Source organism: Macrosteles quadrilineatus, unplaced genomic scaffold (genome assembly GCF_028750875.1).
Source record: "Macrosteles quadrilineatus isolate MER2022 unplaced genomic scaffold, UCM_ALF_1.0 Scaffold_6__1_contigs__length_79288215, whole genome shotgun sequence".
NCBI classification, from domain to species: Eukaryota; Metazoa; Arthropoda; class Insecta; order Hemiptera; family Cicadellidae; genus Macrosteles; species Macrosteles quadrilineatus.
The window spans coordinates 27,105,937-27,124,631 of NW_026542599.1; the positions used below are offsets into that span (position 1 = coordinate 27,105,937).

Below are 18,695 nucleotides of genomic sequence, written 5' to 3' on the forward strand. Positions count from 1 at the left end.
CGACTTGAGTCACCGACTCACCATTATTTGCCCCGACTCATGGGTCGATTTGCCCATACAAATAACATTATTGTGTACACCAGTGACACCGGTAAGTGTGCTAGGTGTGGGTAAACTCTTTTATTATTGCGCTCATGTTCACTCATCCTGTTACGTGCAGAATAAGCGTACTACTAGTTATTCTTACATACATTAAATCGTTTATACATTGGGGAAACGTTCATAAGTCATCCATATGCTATCGATTTTGAAAGAACAGAAGAGATAATAATGTATTCACAGGACGAGTTATTCATTAAGTCACAGAAAATCATTATTAACGAGTAAAATAATAAATTAATTGTACGTTTTGTTGGATGTTGAAGGAATATACATATTGAAAAGACTGACTTAAAATGATTGCACTGATTTGAATACCGGTATGGAGTTATCCGTTATTGTAACCTTACAATACTTTTTTATGCCAAGTTTTATTTCCAAACACATTCCATAGAAATGGCCTGAACAGATATAACACAACCAAGAACTAAAATGCAATAACCATACAAAACTTATTATCTTGAGGGGCAAATGTTTAAAAAATTTACACATTAAAAAATATTTTACTACATGTTTTTGCCATTAGATAACTATGAGTCAAATTTTACCAAACAAAAAAAATTTTCACAACCAAACCCCTTAAATCCTAAGTTTCTTAAAACTTACTCAAAGGTTTACGACAACAAACGTGAATTTGTTTACCGGTATTTTCGTAGAATGGCCGATCACGATCATCCCATCTTCATTTTGTGCAATTACTTTCTCCTTGGTCCCATTCTTCTTCTCCCCCACTCTTCTACTTCCTACTTCCAGCTTGGGACCCTTCAAATCTTGGAAGACATCTACGGAATTGTCACCAAACAAGTCTATGGTTTCCCGTTTGACTCTTCGTTCGATCGAACCGCATTCATGTTGCACTGGAGTGATATATTCGTAAAAATAACAGAACCCCGCAACCTGTAGGAAAAATGAAACAGCTGCAAAGAAATATAGAATGCGGAAATGGGTGGGTGCATTTCTACACAAGCAGGATTGTGAAGTCATCTCGTTGTTGAAGATTGTACACAAGTGAGAGACATATTTAAAAGCATGCAGACCAATGAACTTTGCCCCATCAATTAGTCTAGTTTAACTTCACAGTTGTGCGTTGACTGCCCAGTCTATTAAGTAGCTAGACAATAGACACAGTATATTTGTATGAACTTGTATGTGTATAATCTTAAAAGATATTTTGAATTGTATACATGTAGTTTGTTATACCCAATGCGGTGCAAAGTAAATATCTGAATATCCAACTGTGTTTAATATTTAGGATTACAAAAATTGTAGTCTATTAAAACAATTAACTACTATTCACCATTCAAGTAAATTTGTATTCGTTCGTTATTTTCTCATACTATTGAAACTTAGGTATAGGTCTACCAGTATTTATATTGGTTTATAGATTTCAGTATAATGTAAATAAGTTTTAGAATACATAAAAATTGTATTTAGTAACCGTTGTATATAACATTCAGCCTCATACTTTTCCCGGTTATCTAAAATTGTCAGAAGGATTCCACATTCCCCAAACGATTACAACTTTTTTCAGCAAATTTCTCATAGAGGGAATAAGCTATTACCGCAGGTCTCATGGTAAGACCTAGACCTGGGACCGTTTTATTTTTGCATTTTAAGGTTTCCAGAGGCCAAAAACACTCTCCGTTCAAATTCATATATATATATATATATTTATATATAGAGATAATTCTATATATATTGAAGTCATATGCTGAAGTCACTCATTGCAAACACCATTTTACCATTTAGAAAAATTATAAAAACAATAACAATTAAATCAAAACAAATATTATAACTGGAGGAAAAAATATCTAATTTTGATGAAATTTAGTACAGACGTGAAAACCTACATTTATTCTAACAAGTTCGGGAACCAGCATTATCATACTATAGGAACGGAGGTTAATGGGGTAAAAATTGATTTTTCCCATTTTTGACCCTAAAAACACAAATTTTCATAATTTCTCTCCATACCATTTTGTAGAGCTTAATAAAAGAAATAATTTTGTATATTGAAGCGTTATTATTTATGCCCAACTGTTACAGAGATAATTAAGAAAGTTGTAAATTTAAAAATCCCATGTTATTCTTATGGGAATATCTTTTTAGGGAATATTTTAGTAGAAATCCAGCCAGGTAAATGGAAATTCGCTTAGTCTGCAGGTTTGCTGCGGCGAGGGTATTCTTTAAAATGTCATACACTGTCTAATCACTCTTCTTTTTTTGTTGTGTGTCAACATTAAATTAACATTCACAAGTAGCGGACATGACGTCTGAAGCGCACAAAGTAATATGAATAGGCTAACACAACAGAACTAGCCAAATAAACAAAGACGGATTTTCACATGACAAAAAGAATCAAAAACAGCTGACCTGCATACAAATTTTGAGTAATTGAGGTTCATCGGGAGAACTTCAACATATAAAGGAATGAGTTGTGCTTATTGAGGCATGTAACAGAGATACTATTAACACGTTCGCTGCGGCCCCCCAAATGGCGGGAGTAGCCCCGGTGCGGCACAGCGTCGAGCAGATCCGTTTGGCTTTCAAATATTTCGGTTTGACGAATAGCAAATGACATGTGGTGATGTTCTGTGTTACGAAGAGGGTCGACGTAGTTTGCTGAAACACCCACAGATAGCAGCACTGTCTGAAACCAGCCGGTCCCATTGTATTGCCAATTGGTGGGAGAAAGACGGGACAACAAGTTGATTTCTTAGCTTAACAGATCCCGTAACTTAAAACATCAATTATGACTGAAGAGGTATTTATTTCTATGTTGAATCAAACAAGTTAAATTGTAAGCCTACTTTAGCATTAATATAGTAAAACTGCATGAAAAAGGTAAAATGAGAATTTATGTATTTTTTTAGAAAAAAAAAAATAGTTATAAGGCATACGGCTTTTACAATTTATACTGTACAACATTCTACAATCTACAACTGGCTCTATTATCGTTGAAATTAAATATATAAACATTTTCATGATATATTTATGATTTTAAATATTTTTTAACTCTTAATAAATGTTAGGTATACTCTCCGTTTTGGTACTTTTACTTTAGGTAAATTATTCATCTGTTACAAGGAACAAGGAATATAGTTTAAATTTGCTCTAAGTTGTTTCAAGAAAATATGGAAATGGTTCGAAACAAATAAAAACACAATAGTCTTGAGAATTATAATTGTTTATACAATTGAAACAGTATTTATTATTAATAAGAAACAAAATGCAGTTAAATGTCATAAAACAGAACTAAATGCCTTAGAGTAGCTTTAAGTTAACAAAGATAGTCAAAGAAAATAAAACAACTTTTTAAGAGATTTTCCTTAGTATAAAGATTGCAACACATACAAAATTATATAAACTTCAAAAAAACAATTCAAATGCATGTGCTATACATTGCTAGCCATGTGTAAGGAATGTACAAGATGTTTTGTACTGAAATTTAAATCAGAAAATTATTCAAAAGCGGCAACTGGGGATGAGGTTTTAAACAAGAGTGCTTAATAACAACGTAAAAAAACTAGTCTGTTAAGATAAACATATTACAATATTTAAGTACAAACATAACAAAGGTTCATTAATTACAAACTTAAATAATTTATATTATATTCACATAATATATCACACACGTTAAGTTACACTTTACAACTTAAATTGTACTTTTTAACCAGCAAAAAACTCATCTACTTTTCAGTAATCTTATAAAACAGTAAGCAAAATAAGTCTTCTCAAAATAATTTTAAGGAAAGGCACTCTCGACTGGATTTTACAAAGGTTACATTGAAAGTTATCAAAATTCTAAGCTCAGTGATATATCTAATCGATGGCACTTAACATGAAAAAACTAAATTTTAAGCCTTCTAAAAACAAAAGATTTCTTGTTAATAAAAACCAATAATTCTTATATACAATTAGACATAAGTTGATTGTTACACACCTCCTTCAGAAAATCCATATTGGAGGCATGTAAAAACCAATTTATGTCAACTAAGCAATCATGTTGCTTAAAAATGAATTTCAATAATAATACATATAAAGTGAGCATTGGATGAGTTTTTATCGGAGGATTACTTGGCTCCGTTAGCGGCCGCCTCGTGTTTAGGAGAGTCGTCCTGAGGTGTTGTCAACCCGTTACTCTTAGATGGTGACGAAGGCTCGGTGTTTGACGCGGTCGTGTCCGGTGTTGATGGAATGTCCGAGCTGGTCGCAGGTTCCTTGTCTTTGGCGTTGCTCTCCCTGTGGCTTTTTCTTGTGCCTTTCCTTGGATTCCTCGGCTTTTTCTCCTCCTCCGGCTGAGTAACGTCGGGGTCGAAGTGGTCAGACAGTAGCTTCACAAGCTCCTTCCTTTGTTCTTCACTTGCTTCGCTCAACTTGCTAGTGACGGTTTCTTCAAATTTCTCCCTGCCCTGAAAAAAGAGAGGAAATATTAGCTCATTGTAGTTTTCATGAAGGAGATCGCTAATGAGACAGTCCCCAGAAGCCTACAATATATTTTCTCTTTTTCTGGTGTACCAATTCACAAGTTGAATATATTTTACAAACACTTACGCGTAGCTTTCTGGAGGATATCATGGATGGAATAGATTTTTTAATTCGCTTACAAACCAACCCATTTCCAACCACAAGCTTGAAACTCATTCACAGGTTCTTTTACACAATTCATGTTTACCTGAGTCCAGTACTTTGGGTGCAAGTTTAAATTACCCCCACATTACTTGAGAGCTATTTTTTAAATTCTGGTAACTTAGTTTTGGTGAATTTCCCTATAAGGAAGTAGCTAAAAAAACCATACCAAAACATGGTGTGTTTAACATTTAAAACATAATAGTCAACATGTATTAAGCAAAACTTGTATTTTAGTTTAATTTAATTTTTAATTTTAATTATTTATCAATTATTAATTTTAAAAATAATTTTAATTTTTTAAGCTTATTTTATGATTTATTTTATTTTGGGATAAGTTTAACTCTATCCTAACTGATATCATGTTTTCTAAATTGTAAGCATTTTTAATACGTTAGGTGTAGTTAATATACATTTTTTAGGCTGATGTAAAAAAAAATAATAATAATAATTTAGTACCTATCTATCAAAGTGTTTTGTACAATTATTGGTAACGGAGAAAATTAAAAATATTTTAAATTTAAAGTACCCATGTTATTATTATGGAGAATATTGTAAAATGTTTTAGTTTGCTTGTTTATGGATATATTTTACGGAGAGTAAATAAAAGAGACGTCTTATAACACTTAAAACATATATTTACTACCCTTATACTGTTACTCACAAGAAGGTAAATATACAAAAGATGGTAAGTGGTGATCGATTTCGACTGGACACTCCAATCATCATCAGACCCAATAGGCGAACGACAAGAATCTTGAATGGCGTCCCTACTTATACCCTATTGGCCCACTGAAGCACCGGCCAATAGATTTTTATAAGTACAACTGGATATATTTTGACCAAACTTGGCAAATTTATTTGTTTTAGACTAAGCTATTAAACTCTAATAAAAAACACACTTAATTAGTTTCCTTGTAGCAGCAAACCTAAGTAGGCCTACTCATTAAACCTAATGTTATTTAAATAGATTTAATTGAAAATCAATTCAAACAAATTGAAATTCGCTTAGTTGGCAGTTTTGCTGCAGTGGGGGTAGGCCTATTTATTATGTTAAACTAGTCAATAACAAAATTATCTTATTCTTGTAACGTCTTGTCGACTCAAATGTCAACGAACCGTCCTGATAGCACCGTCCCAAACAATTCTAACATAATACTTGTAATTTGAACTAGGGATGTTTTGATTTTCAATAACATAGATACTTGGAAAATGGTTTAGATGTAGAGAATTGATCATCAATAGTCAATGCCAATCTGTTGCACATGAAGATCTATTGTAAAATTACTGCTTTGGCTGCGGTTCTGGATGACGACGGTGATGTCTACATGACCACAAGATATGATCAGAATTTTGCCACAATCATGAAAGACAATTAATTACAATGTCCACACTATCGCAGTTGATATCTACATGATTTTTCCGCGATCCCGGAAGACGATGTTTCCGTTACCACAAGGGATATTCAGGATTTTGCCATGACCACAGGAGACGATGATGTTGTCTACAAGATCGTGTGAGATTACAAGAAAATTGCCGCAATCGTCAAAGACGAGGATAATGTTTAACGATTGCAGGACATGTTCATGATTTTGGCGTAATCGCAGAAGATAATGATCATGGCTATAAGATTGGGGCAGCATCAGAATTTTGCTACAATGAAGATGTCTCCACGACTGTGGTAGATGACCACACTATTACCTCGAGGTCAGCTTAGAAAATCTAAGGTGGCACACCTCTAGTTAAAATTAAAACGTCCTTATGATCATTTGTGTTAGATTTTAATTTATCTTTGATTTTGTTTTTGTGTTTAGAAGAGTTTAAATTGGAATTGGCTAGTTAGAATTTTTCATTGCCTCATTAATTTGATCATTACTTGAAAAACACCCTATTTGCCAAAAGATTTTTTAAGGAGGAAGGACATAAAGACAGGGGTTGTTGTAGTACTGTATAACCAATCCATACAAAAAGTTTGGTAAAGTTTAAAAAAAGATATCTGTCTCGAGAAACATCACTTCATGTAGGCCTACAACTCCGCTTCTGTGTTACAATTTGGTATGTGTACAGCAGATTGGAAAACACTGACATAGAGGAACCACAAAATGCAATTGAAACAAAATAAACAACTCCCCAATTCATTGAAATCTTTAATCAATTTTCAAAGGTAATATGTTTTCATTAGTCTTACCTCAGCCCACAGAGCCATGAGAGTGTCATAGTCCAGCAGTGCGCCAGTCAGCAGTCTCCTCAGTGCAGAGGCACTCTTGCGTTCCTGTATGCCTTTGCGCATTATTGGCGCAAATACTGGTCTTAGTGTGTTCTGTCTCTGTAGTACGACCTGCACAAGGTGAAAAGTGGTTCAAGTATGTGACGTGATGTTTTAATACAATAAGATTACTTAGTTTCATAACAAAAACAATTGTATAACCAAGTCGATAAGGAGTTTGCCTGGTAATTAGGTTGCTGGTTCAAAAATAAAGTCGGTAGGCCTAGCTTTTTGATGGTTTGAGCCTTAATCATAGGCCATTCATTTTGTTATGTTGCCTGTTTTAACTGACCTTTTGAGTTGTCCGACCTAGGTCCGGTCCCATTAGGGTCAGTTGTAGGGGATACTGTAAAGAGTTTAGTTTTAAATACAAGTAATTTACATTGGTAAAATACCAGTGCCAATACTTATTGAGATTTTGTCACAAATCAACTGTTCTTTTAAAATACAACAATCACATTATTTTGAAAAAGAGTTAGGCTACAGTAAACTGCCAACTAGAATTCAATATTTTGATAGTAACAGTACATTTAAAAGCAAGTTTATCCTCTGTAACTGGATTAGGAGTACTATCATATTAATTCACACCAGCTGGGCTGGAACCAAAAGAAAGGTTTTGTGATAATGTTTAGCCAGACCTACCTTCATGTCCTCAATGACCTGCAGCTCCTCGTCTATGGTGCTTGTGTGTTCCCTGATGGCCTCCACCATGATCTTAAGTCCAGCTGCATCCTCCTCTCCTGCGCTCTCTCCGGCCGTCAGGTGTTGTACGATCTACCACGCAAACAGTTCAAACATTTGGGATACACAACTAACTCACCTAAGTACCACTTAGTTGAATGCAAAGAAAGTTCAAGACAATAATAAATAAGTCTTGGCAGGCCTGTAGTTTGCTATGGGCGCGACAGCGAACACATAACAAAATAGAAGCGCTACTCGGAGCGCAAGAGCGTGGCAGTCTTAGAAGCCGGCAAAACGCACAAAGATGGCGGCGCTAGCCTAGTCCCGGCGTGTGCAGCGCGCTAGTCGTCTGCTATGAAAATATTAGTGTAAAGGAAAACAATGTAATTGAGGACTTGACAAACAAAGTACTTGGACAATGTGTAGGAGTAAATTTGTTTCCAAATAGTACACATTTCTCAGAATATGAAACAATATGGACAAAATTATTTTTGTTTAGTACTTAATTAAAATTATTGCTCAAAAATATTTCAATGTTAGAGTTTGCTACTACTGTAAAATAAGTAACGAAAGTCTTCACAAAATAGTCAACATCTCAATAAAACTGTAATTTTTCTGGGACAATAAATAGAGTGTAATTTTACAAATATTTAAGAAGTTTAATTTACTTTACAGAATTATCTTTAGTTTATCTTGGATGATATTGAAAGCTAATTAGTCCTTAAAAAGTTGTGCTAAACGGTTAAAAATTCTTCATAGACAAAGTATATATTTGAAAATTTCTTTAATATATACAATATTACAGTACAACACTATAAATAAAACATTAAAACACTGCACGCTAAAAATGTATAAACGAAGGCGGGGCAGCGGCAATGGACCCCTTTTGATTTTTTTAGAAAACCGAACATGATAAAAAATTTTGGTGAATCGGATGGTTAAATTTGGTTATTTAACAACTTTCACGCTGACAAAATTTCTCTGACAAAAAAATAAAAAATTTCCTCGCAATACAACTTTTTCATGTCTGAATCTGAAAAATTAAACTACACAAGTGTTAAACTACAGTACTCAATTACTATCATAACTAATTATTTAATATTAACACCATCGTTTTCCTCAGTATCATATCTACAAGTAAGCAAAAATTCAGAATTTTTTTCAACTATTAATGTTGTTTGTGATCGTGTATTGTCGCGGGGTTTAATGCGCACTGTGCTCACGGGCCTTGGATTCAGGCTGTAGGACGGACCAAGATGGCGGTTTTGGCCACACTTTCACTGCTTTTGGTTAAACGCCGTGTCCTCTCTATTTTATTATGTGCTCGTTGGGGCGCGATAGATATTGGCACCCCTCTCCCACACAAGGGATTTTTTTCCTTCTGCCCACGACAATGCTAAAACCTCTTGCACCCCTGGGCCCAGGCCCATTTACTATTTAAAGTGGGGTGGGTCTAAAACATGCCAACACATCACTTTAAAATCACTTAAAATTAAACTGTGTGCTTGATTCAAGATTTTTATTTGTAGTTAGGTATATGTTACCGCCCAAAACTCTTTTCTTGGATTAAAGTTAATTGTGTAACCAGGGGGAATGATTAGTGAATGTCCTAGTTATAATAACTGATAATCACAATCACCAAAATCAAAATTTTGTCCACTAATTAGCCACTAATTGTCTTATTGTGTAAAATTGTCTTTTTTTTAGCCCGTAGTTTATGTCTATTTACAGTTCCGAGCACAATAAAACTTTATAGGCTTTATCCTTTGTACTTGGTTAAATCAGTATTTTTATTTATTCTCTTTTCAAAGTAAATTATGTTGGTTCTATTTTTTTTAGTTTACTGTTTGATGTTAAAATTTATTTTTCATCATACAACTATCATAAATACTTGTGCAGCGGAGTCAAAATATAAATTATATTGACTTGCAAACTAGGGATGGACGAGATTGGATTTTTAGTTCGAGACGAGACGAGACAAGATTTTTTATTTCTCATAAAATTTCGAGATGAGATCGAGACGGGATTTTCCTTCTCATACACAACGGGAAATACACGTTCAAAATTTTTACCTGATTTTGTAACATTGTTAGATGACTGTTTAAATACAAAAATAATGATAATAGGCAAGAATATTTACAATATTTTATTAAAAAACATCAGCATAACATTTTTTTATTAATCACGCCTAACTTATTAAAAATGCCTACGATTAGAAAACATAGTGATATCAGTTAGGATAGAGTTCAACTTATCCTAAAATAAAATAAAAGCAATATTAATTTTTATAAAATAGTTACTTGTTTTGACTTTTTATAGTAATAAAACATTCCTCACACTGCTTACACTTAACAAAACTTCTCAAATGTTATTAAAGTAATATTATTTAAATAATTAAAGTAATATTTACATTTAAAGAATTAATTAAATAAGAACGCCTTCGCAAAGGAAACGCAACTACAACACGCTCCTGTATTGCGGGTATTGCATTGACTTTCTGCAGGCGTTTTTAAATTTAAATTTTTTTTTTTTATTCTCGTCTTGATAAAAATCTCGGCCAAAAAGAAATCTCGTCTCGTGTAACAAGATTTAAAATTTCCCGAAAATTTCCCGAAATTTCGAGACTTGACCATCCCTATTGCAAACCATTACACTGACCATTATTGGTTAATACAGCAGCTGCAAGAGACAACTCTACCAATGTTATCACGCAGAAACCCTCCTCACTATACGAATGACCATGCTCATGATGCACAATTTATTTGTTTCACATAGAGCTAATAACTAAATGGTAATGTCGAAAATGGAAATTTTACAAAACAACGGTTAGGCCCCTACCTACAAACTTATATTTAGTGCTGAATTTAAGATAAATTTACCTCGTAAGCTAACTTTGCCCTTTCTAACGCTGTGGAGGTCTCATCATCTCTGTCTAGCAGAACTTTGGACACAACCTTGAGAGAAAAAGAATTGAGAGTCGCTTCGCACTTTTGTTTGACAAAAGCGTAGCAATCACCAAAACCTTTGACTACTTCTCTGAACCTGTCCAGTAGTTGATATCTGTAACAAAAAATTGTATTGTAGGGAAGAGTTGGTTGCAATACTAAGCATTGGAGTTGGTTGTCATCAAGGTGTTTCCGTGATCTGAACTTTGGTCTGAACTTAGGATTAGAAATTCATTAACTTAGCTTTTAATTTTCCAACAAGGATTTAAGATAATGAGTTGTAAGTTAAGCTAAGGTTACTTGACCAAACACTTGATCAAGTTGTTTATCAGGTTATTATTTTGTTTCTTACTTTTTCAGGGCTTCCAACAGAAGAGAAGGGGCAAGTTTGTAGGTCTCGTAGTTCAGTAGAATGATGCCCGGGCCACCTTCAGCTTTGGTTTTTTCTAACCATTGTAAAAAATCAACCAAAGCAGAAATTTCACTCTTCGTTTTCAAAAACTGAAATAAAATTGAACCATTAGTAAATACATCAAGTTCATGTCAAAACAGTAAGACATTTCATATTCTTCTGAATCATGCATTCAACAACTTGAATGCATGTAAGGATAAACCGTCATACCCTCTCAAGCCGAGATAATTATCATTCGTCAGAACAAAGGAAGAATATACAGCAGGCGAGGATTAAACCCTTAAAACCACCTTTACTGTAGGCTATCCTTAAAAAGACCCCAATTCAAAAATACAATTAAAACCATATTTCAAAAGTGAATAACACAGTTAGAATTTCTAGAAGATATTTTCTTGAATATTTGATCTTGACTTTACAGCTAGAGTAAAAAGATATTGGTTTAGATGGTATCATAAGAAAAAGGAGGTAAGTTATCCAAGGAATTATACATACTTATATTACCTAGGCTAAATTGTTTTATGTGTTGTTACCGTAGATGAATTTTTATTCACATTCAGTATGTTTTATAAATGAGCTTAGCTAAAAATAATCAAGCCAAGTGTTGATTTAAGATTTTCCAGGAGCTGGTCTGAGCTTTAGAAAGAGTTTTCCCATGGATGCAGCATCTTTGACAATTTTCAGATAAAAAACTTTTGCCTTACAGCATACCGGTAAGCAAAATCCTTAAAATAAGCCTACCTTTCCAGTCTTAAGATCCTTCAGCATACGATATCTGCCCACTGTCACTGTTCTAACTTGGTGCCTTCTCTTTGAGATCAAGTCTAGATCTCTGTAGGGCATTACGTACTGTGAGAACTTGCTGTCCGGAGTGTAACCGGCGACATGACAGAACTCGTCTATCAGCCTGCGTCCGGTTGTGTCCAAGTCCCAGGCTACAATCTTGTACTCTCCGGCTGGTAAACCTGCCTTTTTGGCAACATCAGTGGATACCATGGCTAAGGTTATAGAAAACTACAACCTGCAACATAAATTTAGTTAAGTTAATATATAAATATGTATTAAAATCAATTTAATATAGACTTTTATATGAAGTAGCCTAGTAACTTACAGTTCTTCGTACAACTTTCTTTGCCGATGTCTCTCAGACGTCAGCAATATTTCTCTCTCTGTCACACCTCCATCTAAGTTAGGTACTGTGTATTTCTCTCTGTCACACCTCTACCCACGGTATCGGACACATTTGCCTCGCCCAAAACAATTCAGTTGAATGATGGATTGATGGAATTGGAAGATGGATTGAACATAGGCTACTAGTTCAACCCACACTGGTGTGGAGTTGAAGTTAGGCCCTACCACAATAAAAAATATTATTTCCTCATTATTTGACCCATTAGATATAGGCTAATACTTTTTCCTCTTATGGTAGACAAAGACAAACAACTAAGACATTTCCCCTAAAAATGATTTTAATTTAAGTTAGCCTAGCTGAAATGTGATAATTGAAAAATTAACTTAAAAACTTATTGAAATTACGCAGGCAAAGTAAGGGCCACATAGCCTTCTTACACTTAATCTTTAACCTTTTTGTAGGTACATAAAAAAGGTGAAGCAAAAGGTTAGCAACTTAACTTTGTGTTCACTTAAAGCATTTATATTATTGCATAATGATTGTATAGGTATATTGACAATTGTATTTTTTTTTTTTTTTGACGATGCCCATTGCATTTTGTACAATGCTTAAAGAAAATACTTAAAATACTAAAAAAAAATAAATTTCATTTCATTATAAGCTCATCTTATCTCCAAAATTTTGATGCCAATATGTGACATGCAGTTTACAGCGCTTAAGTTAACTTAGTAAGTTAGGACTTATTTCACTTAAGATAATGGACTCCAGCACTCAAAGTTAGGCCTACCTAGCCTAGAACTTAAGGAAAATTTTTCAAGATGCTGAAACTTGCAGTGTTTTTTGGGCAATTTCACGCAACGGTTAAGTTGGTGTAAGTTAAGTTAACTTACAGCAGTTTTCCTAGCCACCTGATTCGGCAGAGGCTAGTCCCTCAAAAGTGCAGGCATAAAAACACTCACAGGACATTTAAGTTGTACTTAAGTTTTAACTTACGCTGCCTTCTTTGGGTAAACTTAGGAGGTCAAACTATAAGTTAGAAAACCTTTTTTAAGGTCATGAAAATAGTACACCACCAAATTATAACTTAAATTAGGTCAGGTCTGGCTAGTAACGTAACAAGATTGCCTAAGTTTAGCTAGGCTATATTTTCTAGCATATCTTAGCAGGGCTTAGGCCTACGTTAGTAAGTTAGACACTACCGGTAGTGGTGGGAATCACCAAAAGAAAATCACCGACGAATCAATCGGTTTTGATGCTAAGCAGACTAATTCGGTGTTGAATCAGTCTTACCGAGCGATTCGGTGATTGACCCCCTATCTGGCGCTGGTCAACGTGAGTTCTCAGTGGCGCTGGTCTATTATAGACCAAGAGGACATGGGTCGGGTTTTTCTATTATTAAAATATGAAAGCCGTTTTAAAACACAAAAAATCTTATACCATTAGAAAGATGAGATTCTGAGGATTCATTTTCATGCATAAAACATTATTGAGTGAGTATTATGTAACGAGAAACATAAGTTAGTTTGAAAAACTAGAGAGTTCAAAATAGATTTTGGCGGTGGAAAGTTTTGGTCACCTGACTACAAAAACAGCTGTTTTTGGTGATTGTCAATTAAATTGTATACAATACTAGCTGTGTACCCGTTCTACGCACGGGGATCTTATAATATTCAGTTGAAACCTTCTTATATAACGAACAGCAGTTGGTTTGCATATTTTAAGATATGCTGGCCAAACTATTATACATAGCTTCATTTTATGTTGTTTTTTGTTGTTCCGGATCGGTATGACAATCAATAAAAGGTTAAATTACCTCTGTGTCTGCCGGTCGATCCTATAACGGTAGGCTTACTTTTATTTTTACTATCTGATCTCGTTTGCATGGCTCAATCACGTCCTGGTTGAAGTTCGTTCGCTACGCTCACTCACCTGTATGTTGGAGCTCGTTCGCTGCGCTCACTTTCCTTCAGGTTAGCTCGTTCGCTACGCTCACTTGCCTTCAGGTTAGCTCGTTCGCTACGCTCACTCGCCTCCAGGTTGCAAATTAGCTGTTGTCATAAATGTAAAAGAAATAATAGTGCTAGTGCTGCACCCTGTTGGTAATCCTTGTAACTTTAATGCTATTGAACATCACAGAACAGAACCAACTTGTTTAATTGAAACAGCTGTTAAGATTCAATAATTTCATTTCTCATAAGGTTAACATGGGCTTCCAGAAATTCCACGTCAAAAATCGACAAAAACTTGATTTTCAAGGGTTTACTGTTAAATATCTAACTGTCTCATATTCGATGAAATACGTCTAAAACCATCTCATATATGTATAGTATTTGGAAAATAAGTTTCAGGCGGGACAGTGCTATAGTTATTGAGGAGTAGTTGTAATAAAGTGCGTATTTTAGCGTTACCAAGAGAATGACAGATAGACAGACAGACAGACAGACAGACAGACAGACAGAAATTGAGATAAGGTTTGATTCGGTTTCTCTGACCTATGAAATGTAAAAATAACCAAAAAGTTCATTATTCTAAGCAATGTACAGACAAAACTCTAATTTTATTTATATAGATTAGTACATATTCTGAAACTAAAATAAATTCCCTACAATTCCCTCTGAATCTATAAGGTTGATTGAACAAATTTTATTTGTTTTTAAAAATGTCATAAAAACTATGTTTTTGTAAAAAAATCTTCAAAATTTTACATTCCAACGTAAATTTCTCTGAAATTTTAGAATTCAACTAAATATAACTATATATTTTCAAAAAGATCTTTTATTGCCTATTGTAGGCCTACAGTATCATTTTATTTTTTGTTGATGAATTCTATTATTTCCTACGTGACCAAAAGAAATTTGGTAGTTTTTCAAAAAAGAAAATATGTATGTAGAATTTATTTTTTTTATAATTTTATTTTTTTAAAGTAAAAAAGTATTTAAAAAGTATTGGTATTTCTACGTAGGGAACCATATTTCACACAACCTTTACATTTAGATAAAATGTGTAAACAAATTATTTTGTAGTTTTCTTGTGGGTTGCTTTTGAAATTTCTAATTTGCATAATCCAAAAATTTGCAAACCTTTTGCTACTACGCCTAAATACATTGCTAAGAAAAAAATATTTGTATACTATTATATTCTAAATTTATCACTAAAACAGAAAATATATATATGTGTGTACTTATATTCACAAATAAATGTTCTGTGGCAAAATATATGATACCACTACAAGAGCGCCAAAATATACCTGCCACTGGTGAATAAAATGACCGCCAGATCTAGGGTTAACAAAAAGTCTGTCAGTTAGGGTAGGCCTAAATGAATTTAGGCCTAACTTACCCCCCAGCCTATTTTACGATTTTTTATTTTTACCTTTTTGATGTTGGTTATTAGTTAAGTACCGTACTTAAAACTTAGGCCTACCTAACTTATTAATTACAAAAATCACCGATTGACGCTAACTGACTAAAATTCTAAGATATTCAGTTTCTCAAGAGCTTACTCGTGGTTTGGGACAGTGAATAATGACTAAAATTGATTCAGTGATTCATCCAACTAAGTTAAATATAATCGATTGGCGCTAAAAATAACTGATCTATTATTCGGTAATGGAATCTATTCGGTTATCCCATCACTAGCTTATAAGACACCCATCTTAAGTTAAGAATGTATACAACTTAACTTACTGTAGGCCTATATCTTAGCCTGTAAGTAAAACTAAGTTATCAAAGAAAATCAGAAAATTTTGAAAAATTGAAAAAATCAAAGCAGAAGCAATGAAGCCTTAATTCCTAGCATCTAGGCCTAAACGAGCTAATCCCAGTAAGTATTAGCCCATTTACTTTTAACAAAATATGACATCGCAGGGTGTCCACAGAAATTTTGTCATCAATTTCCATGACTTTCCATGACTATCCATGACCATTAGACATCGATTTCCATGACTCACGAACTTTACTCAAAAATTATAATATAACGTACACCGTACACACACGAATAATACTGCCTGGACAATTTATGTCACAGAAAATACTGAAATATGTAGGCCTAGGCTATTAACAGATAACAATTGTGTACAATAGGTACAACAATGAACTAATACAAACTCAAAACCCATAAACTAATACAACTGTATAAACTGAATTGTCGTAGCCTACATTTGTGAAAAATTCGGAAAATGCTACAATAGTCAGGATTACGGGCGACTAGAGCATTGAAAGGTCCCATGAAATCCATCCATCATTGGTGATTCCCATGACTTTCCATGACCTTTTGCCTATTTCCATGACTTTCAATGACCAGAATTTTTTTCCATTACTAGGCTATCCCTGACTATCCAGAATGTGGACACCCTGCATCGGCATCTCTGCTTTTAAGTTAAGTTACCTTCAGTCAATAGGTTATTATCAGATAAGTTAGGTTAAGTTTACCTACACAATTGTCGACAAACCGTTTCTCAAAACAAGTAGGCCTATTCCAGTATACCAGCGAATGGCCTATATTTTAGACTTGAGTAGGCCTAGGACCAAGGGCCTGGGCTCTGACAGCCTACTTCAAGGTTGCTAAGTTAAATGAAATTTGATAAGTTATTATTAATGAATTTATTTTTAAAAAATTGGATGGTTCGCTAAACACAAAAATTATTATTCATCATGATAACAGGTAAAAATCATGAATATTCTTGTTAGCCTGGGAATAACCCATTTTGGATAGGCCTAGGTAGGCTACAGCAAAGCCTTCACAAGGTTTTAGATCCAAACAAAATATGCTTAGCTTATTAAAGATTGTTACTAGAAACTAGTGAGATCTCTCACCTACAGTAGATAGTAATAGGATGAAATCTAATTTCTTGATAGTAAAAGTAACTTTTAAAAGTTATAGTTTACGAAGCACGTGGAAAAAGAACCTCAAAACTCAAAAAGTCGGAGGAGCAGTGCGAATGCGATGCGAGTGCGAGTTTCCAATTCTATTCAATAATAATAGGATTGAAGTTGGATAACTTGATTAGCAGGCAGGCAGACTGAAAGAGATGCAATACAAATACAAAATAATCCGCCAGGCACCAACGATTCTTTTCCCGGACTTTTTCTAGTTATGCTAAGAATTATACTATGTAAAAAATAACATTCGTTGGAGCAAAAGTGGATTGGAAATGCGCAATCATTAATAATTAATATATAGATTTTAAAAGTTGGCGATACTGACTTCATTGTTCATAGATGTGATAGGTCTGCTGCTACAAGTCACAAAAGTTCTGGTGGAGGAACCCTACTTGCAGTTCGTAAGAAGCTTATGTCTAAGCGACTATACTCTGGATTCAACATTGAAAGTGTCTTTGCCCTTGTGAAATTGGGACCTGGTTTTGATCTTCTTCTGGCTTGTGTCTACATTCCTCCTTCAAGTCCTCTTTCTGTTTACCGTGAATTCTGTGATGCGGTTACTGAGACAGTCGAATTGGCAAATTTCCCAAAGAAGACACTCATTTTTGGAGACTTCAACTTGCCTCACTTCGATGTCAACTTACCTGTATCTGGCCTTCCTCAACATTGCTGCGAATACCTCCGTGACATGTCTTCTCTGCACTCTCTCTTCCAGATAAATCATGTTCAAAACCATAGAGGAGTAACATTGGACTTGGTCTTCTATTCTGATAGTGAAGTGCAAGTTATCAGGGCCAACGATTGGTTGATTAAACCTGAAATTCATCACCCTCCTCTGTCCCTTACTCTTGAGTGCTATATGCCTTCTACTTGTGACAACAGCTACAGCGGCTACAACTTGGGGAAATGTGACCTCCCCGCTGCTTTTATAGCCCTTCAGGAAGCAGATATGGGATTTGTTCACCAGCCGATCTCAACTGATGAAAAGTTTGATCTTTTGGAAAGTTCCTTAGAGAAAATCGTCAAAAATGCAAGTCCGATGAAGAAATTTGGTATCTCACGCTTCCCTAGGTGGTTTAATGATGACCTAAAAAAATGCATTATTGAAAAGAAAGCTGCGCATGCACGTTTCAAGAGAAGTTTCAATCTTGTCCATTATTATGAATTCTCAAGGCTGAGAGATAATTGTAGGTCGCTGTCTCGTGAATGCCACATTCGATATTTATCCAATGTTCAATCAAACATATCTTCTAATCCACGAGCTTTCTGGGGACTAGTTAAGGCTCAAAGAAATACTCCTGACATGCCGTCTAGTCTGCATTTGGATGACGAAGTAGCCAGTGACACAACAAGCATATGTCAGCTGTTTTCCAGTTATTTCAACTCGGTCTACTCTCCATCGTCACGAGTTTCACCTAGCTCTAGCTATCCCGTCTTCGATTCTCTCTGTGTCATAACAACCTCAACTGAAGAAGTTCTCAGCAAGCTTAAGAATCTGGACACTACAAAGGGAGCTGGAATTGACAATATACCGCCATCTATGCTTCATCACTGCCGATCTCTCTTAGCTGAACCCCTCACAGTGTTGTTCAACGAATCACTTAACAAAGGAATCTTCCCTAGCTCTTTAAAGTCGGGCTTTATCATTCCTTTA

General features: G+C 34.6%; 1 protein-coding gene across 2 annotated transcripts; it reads right to left on the bottom strand.

Moving 5' to 3' along the window:
• Positions 1-3,268: 3,268 nt before the first annotated feature.
• LOC128997109 (maternal protein exuperantia-1) lies at positions 3,269-17,105 on the bottom strand. Of its 2 annotated transcripts, none has more exons than XM_054422688.1 (7): positions 16,980-17,105; positions 11,771-12,050; positions 10,973-11,121; positions 10,555-10,735; positions 7,637-7,768; positions 6,917-7,066; positions 3,269-4,511 (listed from the first exon to the last, which is right to left on the bottom strand). In XM_054422688.1, exons 2-7 carry the CDS (start codon positions 12,023-12,025, stop codon positions 4,173-4,175), a joined length of 1,206 nt encoding a protein of 401 aa, XP_054278663.1. In that variant the 5' UTR covers positions 12,026-12,050; positions 16,980-17,105; the 3' UTR covers positions 3,269-4,172. The 2 variants fall into 2 exon arrangements, with proteins under 2 accessions (XP_054278663.1, XP_054278662.1); XM_054422687.1 differs by having other exon boundaries at positions 16,976-17,105.
• Between the last annotated feature and the right edge of the window lie 1,590 nt (positions 17,106-18,695).